The sequence below is a fragment of the Medicago truncatula genome, chromosome 1 (genome assembly GCF_003473485.1).
Source record: "Medicago truncatula cultivar Jemalong A17 chromosome 1, MtrunA17r5.0-ANR, whole genome shotgun sequence".
In the NCBI taxonomy this organism is placed as follows: Eukaryota; Viridiplantae; Streptophyta; class Magnoliopsida; order Fabales; family Fabaceae; genus Medicago; species Medicago truncatula.
Window position 1 is genome coordinate 7436505 of NC_053042.1, and position 8135 is coordinate 7444639.

General features: G+C 31.6%; 1 protein-coding gene across 1 annotated transcript; it reads right to left on the minus strand.

Annotated features, from left to right (window-relative positions):
* Positions 1-1510: 1510 nt before the first annotated feature.
* Positions 1511-4681, minus strand: LOC11414553 (protein WALLS ARE THIN 1). The gene is made up of 6 exons (XM_003589297.4): positions 4345-4681; positions 3769-3831; positions 3435-3551; positions 2878-3331; positions 2486-2637; positions 1511-1980 (listed from the first exon to the last, which is right to left on the minus strand). Exons 1-6 carry the CDS (start codon positions 4563-4565, stop codon positions 1785-1787), a joined length of 1203 nt encoding a protein of 400 aa, XP_003589345.1. The 5' UTR covers positions 4566-4681; the 3' UTR covers positions 1511-1784.
* Positions 4682-8135: the final 3454 nt, after the last annotated feature.

The following is an 8135-nucleotide window of genomic DNA, read 5'->3' on the forward strand; positions in this document are numbered from 1 at the left end:
ATAAGATTATTTGTATGCAGTCACAATCCCCATGATTTCACACTACACGCACTCTAAGAATCATGGTTTTGAAAAATGTAGATTTGGACAAATGAACAATATGTTGGTTTGTTTGTTTCCTTTTTCATACCCTTTACCTCTTTACCTTACCCTTAAGTTTGACTTTGGAAAGATAAGGTGAGCTATTGTCACTAATTTATGCAATTTAAAGCTACTTTAAATGATGTATGATCGTATTATGTCATGTACTTTTCATGTACAAATGAGATATAACCCTTATATACAAACAATGTACTAAATAGTTTAGTCTTTTTATCGCATGGTTATGCCACATTACCTTCTTTTTTTTTGGTCGAAACTCCACATTACCTTTAAAACGCACCGTTATTTTGACACGGCTAAATAGTTTAGGCTTCTCATCCTTCTTTTTTTGTTTGCTTTTTCTTTATGCACTCCCGTTTTTCTTATGTCTGTTGACTAATTTATTGCATTTATTAATTTGTGTGTAAAAATCTTAAACGACTAATATTGTAAGACGGAGGGAGTACTTATTTAAGTACTCAAAAATTGGTTTCTCCTAGTCTAATGTTCCATTTACATAGCCTTTTAATGATATGATCTTGGGTACTTTTAGTTGATCAATAACCTAAATTTCCCCTAATCTACTCAAGTTGTTTTTGTCTTCACAAGAATCAACATGGCAGGTTCGCGTGTAGCCTCATGGGGGCAGTATAGATATATTAGAAAGTAGAAACAAACTTTGTATACTTGTCTTTCTTTTTTTGGTATCAATCTCCATATACTTGCTTTATATCGACATAATAGATCATAATTCAAAGTAGTTTTTGGGATTTGGATCATCCTATATTGAAACGAGTCAAACTTAACTATCTATGTATTATTAGTAAATCGATAATATAAGTGAGATTTGTTAGATACAAATGAATCATAAACTCTAGAAAATCACTATGGTAAAGCTTTGCTAGTATGTATTTCAAAATTGATTGTGAGATGAGTTTTGGTTAAAAATAAGCTGAAATTAAACATTAATATATTTGAAGTTGTATATTTGTGGTTCAAAATAATTATTTTTTATTATTCAAAAGCATAGAAATATACTAAAATAGAGATTTAATATTTATAGAATCACTTTACGTTTAAAAATCCTAAATCACATGCACACGCCCTCGACCATTTCTTATCACTTATTGCATACATCACAAGACATTTTTTATGCTTCATATCGAGCTTGTTTCTTGCAAACTCATTTCTGACACCCACTATTAGCTTTAGTAATTAATTACTATAAGTGTGCTTGATATTTTTACCAGCATGCATCTAAGTCATTATGTAGTCGTTTTAATTGACATGAAATAATTACCAAAATGATGACTCCGTTTAAGAGTCACAATACAACTTCATGCTTACCAATTACCATACTTTTGAAACCAATTCTAATCTTGAGAAATTTGTGCCCTTCCTTCCATGTCACGATAATGATGACTATATATTTGTAATCTCAAATAATTTTTTCCTTAAATCAAACCATAAATAAATTAACTAACATATATAAAAACATATGGGACTAATTTCACAAGGCTCTAGGCCCCATTTTTAGTGACATGCACTATTACAACATTTTCCCATAAAAATAAAAAAAAAAAAAAAAAAAACTCCAAATCTAAATAATCTACTAAGAAAGCATTTGAATAAAAAGAAAAGATCACAACACACACAAGCATGGTACCATAAGGTAATAGTAAATTAATTGATTGATTGATTGATCAAACATTTTCTGTTGAAGAAGAAGAAGATAGGAATGGTTGAGTGAGTGATGCTTTAGCGTGGCTTGAGGGTCTAATGATGCTATGTTCTGTTGATGATGCAATTGCAAGCTGTTCCTTTGCAAATTTCTTCTCTTCACTTTTACCCCACAACACAAAGTATAGTCCAGCTACTATCAACACTGCACCAATGATCCTGTAATATAAAGGGATATTATTTTATCAATAAAGTTAAATCTAAAGGGAACAAAAGATAAAGTTGATGTTAATTAATACAAGCACACGAGACATGATCTTCCATTCAATAGTAGTATATCCTATGATGATTTTTTGCTTCTACTTTTCTAAGTTCTCATCATAAATTAGGTAACAAATTTGACCATAAGGATATTTGTGTCAATATGTTAAATATTAAATCAAATAATAAACTTTATATTAATCAATACCAAAATAAAATCGCAATCAGAGTATCAAACCGACAAGGTGTTTAGTAAATACAACTCAGATGATAAATGTTCAAACAATAAAAAAAATTCTTTCGTCTCACTTTAGGTCATTTTGGGGAAACAATATCATTATACATAAAATACGCGGTCAAAGTTGTCAAGCATTCAAAAATAAAATTAGTGTTTTGTGAGTGTTTAGAGCAGAATTTATCATAAACATTTGAATTAAGGAGCTTAATTAGGATTAGGACTAACCCGCCCAAGTAGAACTCTTCTCCTAAAGCAATAGAAGCCATGATGGCTACAACAAAAGTTTGAACAGGTTGATACACTGCAACAAACACTGGACCTCCTCTATCAATGCACCATATTTGTACTGCAAATGCAATTCCAGATGCCACCACTCCCTGCAAATTAATTAATACATGTTTAAATAAGTGGTCAAGAAAATTTCTGAAATTTTAAAAAATTGATGTCCTATATTGATTGCATGCAATCATACTTGAATTCAGATGATCTGGATCGTCTAATATCCATCAGACGGTCATAGATTCTCTGACAATAGAATTGCATGAAAATTTGACTGCATGCAATCTGTATCTGAAAAGTAGGGGACCAAAAATACATTTAAGACCGGTATAACTAACCGCGTATAAAATAGTGAAAGCTTCACCACCAGAGTGAAAAATCCAAGCCTGAGCATTTCTTTCAAAAACCAAAGCAATAAGAAGAAATTGCAAGAGTCCAAAGAAACATGTATAGGAAGTGACAGAAAGACGAGCAGGGTACTTCTTAAGGACAGGTGCTTGAAACACAAGCCAAGCAGACCAAGACAAACAATGTCCAATTAGATAAAGACATCCAAGTGTCCAATTTTTTCCCTTAGCATCACCAAGTGACATTGTCCCAAAATCAATCATTGGTGTTGTTGTTGTTACTTCTGTTATTATTGTTGTGTTTGTGCCACTATTTAAGTGACTACTTGGACTATATATAGTTGGTCCTTGATATAATGTAATCACTGATGCACCAATTACACAAAATATTGTTCCTGCTACTTTTGCAATTCCATCTTTTCTATTCAGTCTTACTTGCTCTATCCTGTTGATTAAATTTTGCATATTAATTTTTTTGGTTAGCATTACTTAATGTGTCACATAATATATAGTTTAATTTGTCAAATAATATGAATTTTTTTACTTGCCTTAGTATGACTGCCATGAGAAATGTAATGGCAGGGACAGAATTCTGTATTGCTGATGCAAAGGTAGGGGATGTGTTATCCAACCCAAGCAAGTAGAAACCTTGATTTGCTGTAATCCTGTTAAATTCAACATATATATAATTATTAAAGGTATAAAGTCCTTAATTTAATATAATTAAGTATAATGATTATCTTACAACTTTCAAAAGTGAATTTAAACTTTATTCCTTTAATTTATAAAATTATGTTTTTTTTATCAATGAGCTGACAATTAATTTAGTTGATTCATTATAATTTGATTAAAGTTTGCATGGTTTTATATAATTAGACATACCCAATAAGTGCGAGACAAAAGAACTGGCAGAGGAAGTTTAAATTAATCGGTGGTCTGTCCTTCCTGAACAAAAGGAAAAGAAACAAGTATGTGAGAATCATAGATAATAAATAAACAACATATACACAAGTAAAATACTAAATGTTAGTAATATATGTATTTTTTTTATTTTAACAATTAATATAGGGTTAAAAATATTTTTAATACCAATAAAATTACATATCTTTCAAGTTTAGTCCAATAAATTTTTTAACAACTTTAATTAATAATTTTTTGTGGGGACTAAAATAAGAAAATAAAAGAGAATGTATCTAGTGTCTTCTTAAGGATATTGTTTAACGATCTTAAATAGTAGTAAATTTTTATAAAAATTGATGAATTCAATATATTAAAAGTTGAACAATTTAACTTTTTCAATAAACATTTCCTTAATTAAAAATCGCATTCAGACACTCTTAACAAAACCTAAAATAAAATATGATAAGTGTTAAGACGTGCCTTAAGAGAATATGCTAAATTGTACAAAATTTGATAGGTGAATAATATTAATGAAATTGTTAGAGGAATGGTGCTAACTTTTCCAAGAAATAAGCAAATGGAAGGAGGAGAAGCAAAGCAATGATGTTTCTATAGACAGGGAAAACAAGTTTGCTAACTCCCATGTTAAGTGCAGCTCTTGAAACAACATGGAAACCAGCATAACCAAACTGCAAGGCCAACATGGCCACATGCAGCTGAAATTTTTCAGGAATAGAACACCACATTCTCTTAGAAGAAGCTGAACCTAAATCAGCCATTGTTTGTAGAATAATTGAATTAATGTGTACTATAGAGTATACTATAGACTATATATAGCTTGAATTTTGACCAAATAATTGAGACCTAGCAAAAGAAAGGTAGGTAGGAAGTGGTGAAGAGAAAATGAAAGTAGGGGGGGGATATAAATATAGAGAGGTATGGCCCACAATAGTCCTAAAAAGAATTTGTGTCAACTGTTTGTTATCCTTTAATGTTTTTTGATTGTCTCCCACATTCTTTGCTTAATCAATTCTGTTTGGCTGACAAGACAACCCCAACCGCACTTGGCTTCAAATTGAAAACAAACAAAACAAAACAAAACCATAGAGAAAACTCATGCCTTTGCAAGAATTGACCAAATAGAAGAATATACTTACTTAGATTCTCTCCCTCTCTTGTATTAATATTGCATTTGTTAAATAAAAATGTGGATTATACATCATCATGTATCAGGCAGGTTGTTATGTGAGAGTTTTAAAAATGCACGAACCTTGATGGACCAAATTTCGTGAAGACGCGACAAAGACGATTATTATAGATTCATCATGGTAAAAGGATAATCAGTTAGTTCGTGAAGGCAGAAGATTCTGTCTAGGTGTGGTGTTGGTGGAGAGATTTAGTATATTATTTAATTTGGCTATGGATAAATATGTATCAATTGTTGATACATTCAAGAATTAATGCGAAGTTAATGGAAGGGGTTGGTCTTAGAGGGGAATTTTTTTTTCAAGTGGAAATTCGATCTAGTTTTTGTGTATTTCCTTGTTCGATAACTCTTTTGTGTGTGATAGTGTATTATGTATTGGACAAATGAGTTTGATTCTCATGCAAGATGTTAATTGGTATATCTTAATTCTTATGATTCTATGTAGGTTTAATGATATGTTTCGTCCTTGCAATTAGGTGTCATTTAAAAATTAGTTTCTGTAATCGCTGATTCTGGTAATTTATCCTTGCATTGTTTAATTATTTAAAATTTCGTCCTTTGACCAACTTAATCACTGCCACGTCATCAAATTAGCAAAATGGCATGGGAATGGACAAAAATACCCTCGTCTTTATTATGAGAAGAAGATGAAGAAAGGGGTAAAAATGTCATTTCACCAATAAATTAGCGATTACAGAGACTAATTTTTAAATGACGTCTAATTGCAAGGACGAAACACATCGTTAAGCCTTCTATGTCAGGATATTTTTTGGCACACACGAGTGGTACTGGTGGTGGTGGAGGATACCCCATGCATTCTCAACTGTCACCCTTGTTAAAGCCTAAACATAAAGCCTAACCTCAACCATTGGTCCCCCTAATTGATGTTACCCCACACTACTAGCAAGTAGCCACTAGCCCACTATACTCTCTTCTTTTTCCAAATCAAAAACTACATTATTAGGATCAAGTATTTAGTTATACAGTATAGAGCGATGATATATGTACATCCATTCCATGACAACTTTACTGATAACTTTGTTTTTCTCTCTTCTTATTGGTCAAAAACAATGGAGAGAGAAAAAGGAGGAGAGAGGATAAGACCATCATATAAGTATGAGAGAGAAAATTGTACAAAAATTGTCATAAATTAGTTGTACAAATATCATTTCTCTATAGTATATGACTATGTGTGCTCATGAATATGATGAGTAGATGACCATGTACTAGTATCTTCTACTTTAAGATTGATAAACAATCGAGAATAACAATTACCTAATCCTAATATAATTAGCTAGTGTGGGCACTAAATTGGAGATGGATCTAAGGTCATCATATCAATGGAGAAATCCGGATTGTATTTGTGGTCAAGCAGTCAAAATAATTTTTGGTCGTTCAATTGAAACCAGCCGGTTTTGAATTTAAAGTAATTTTTTAATTTAAATATAAGCTTTAAATTTGGACAAAATGATCTCCATTGGGCGACAAAAAATGCATCTCTCAAACCAAGAATTACATGCAGTTTTGACTTTGACGGCATGCAATCCAAATCCTTACTGGAGTAGTTCTTATGATACGAATATGTTAAGCATAAAACTCAAGTTTCATAAGATAGTTTTGATAATGAGTCGTGCATAATTTTTTAGAAGGATGTAGATAAATTCATTATGGTTGTTGGTTAATTTATTAGAATATGAATATTTATGTTATGTTTAGCTTTTTATAATTAGATAATTGGTGAATATAATAATTAACAAGAATGAATAAACAACATAAGTGAGGTTGTATCTCACATACTCATCTAAAATTTTAAGACAATTGATATATGAGTTCTCTCACTTATATAGTGTTCAACATCAATTCTTTCTTAAAATTTAAAAGTTTAACTCATTCTTGACATATCACAACAATACATCTCTCAAGTGTGAGCATATCCACGTGTTTGATTCAACACTAGGAATCACTCCCGCTCTCCCATCAACTCCAACCGAACTCTAATACCATTGTTGAGACTTCTTAAGAGCCAACACTAGGTTAGATAATCACATTGGACTAAGAGTGATTACATATGTGATGATAGACACCACATCTTTATCCCAAAACCTTTGAAAAATAAGTATATGAGTCATTTCATGTATATGTTGTTCAACGTCAACTCTCCCATAAAATATTGAACTTTAACTCACACTTAACACATCAGAACAATCATTTGATTATTCCCATCCATACGAACACTAGTTTGAAAGTATTCCTGAATTCCACATTAATCATCATAACAGAGCTCATAGCTGACAAAACGAAAGTGATGAAAGGAGGAGAGGTGAAACCCTAATGTACATGTTAGCATGGTTTGACTTGTTGGGTAGCGTGAGTTATTCTTGGTGCTAGATCAAGGATGTGGAATGGACTCACACTTAAGGGATAGATTCTTTGGTGTAGCAAGTGTGAGTTAAAAGTTCCACATTACTTAAAAAAAGTGAAGGTTGAGCTACATATAAGTGAGAAGGTCTATAAATGAATGTCTTAAAATTTTTGGTTAAGATGTGGTGTCCAACTCACTTGTATAACGTTCTTGCCTTAATGTCGTTGGTCGATCAGGATCTCGTCATGGTCCAACATCGATAACTTCGTCTCACAATTCTCAATCTTAATAGCAACAATATATCCATTCTCTAGCAAAGTTTACACTCTCATTGTTTGTCTTCCATTCATAACATGTCAGTTTGTGTTGATAAACTTTCCACCATTATGTCATTAGTCACACCTCCTTACTCCACTCATGTCAATACCGAGTTAGGATCCTCTTCATTTAATTTTTCTCATTTTGAGAGATAAAGAAACAAAGAATTTAAAAAATGTAAATAATTAATAGTGGTGAGACTCACTTAATGGTAGGATCCACTATCAATTTTTTTTTGTACTTATCTCTCGCTAAAAATGACATTCTCCATCTATTTTAAACAAATGGAGAGGATCCTTACTCGTCAATACCACTTTTTGAGATACTTGGAGGCATCTCAAAAACAAAACAAAACCCAAAATAAGTAAAATTAGAACTAGGTGTTTAAATTGGGTCTAACATATCCCAACAAAATCGGTTTTCTAATGTGAGGAGTGTCTCCTCTTTAAAAGATGGTATGAA

What these genes read in the sequence shown, in the direction of transcription:
- LOC11414553 (XM_003589297.4), bottom strand. Translation starts at nt 4,565, where the DNA reads ATGGCTGATTTAGGTTCAGCTTCTTCTAAGAGAATGTGGTGTTCTATT. An exon ending in TTTGCTTATTTCTTGGAAAA is followed by an intron (nt 3,832 to 4,344) that starts GTTAGCACCATT and finishes CCTTTTGTTCAG; the next exon opens with GAAGGACAGACCACCGATTA. An exon ending in TTTTGTCTCGCACTTATTGG is followed by an intron (nt 3,552 to 3,768) that starts GTATGTCTAATT and finishes TGAATTTAACAG; the next exon opens with GATTACAGCAAATCAAGGTT.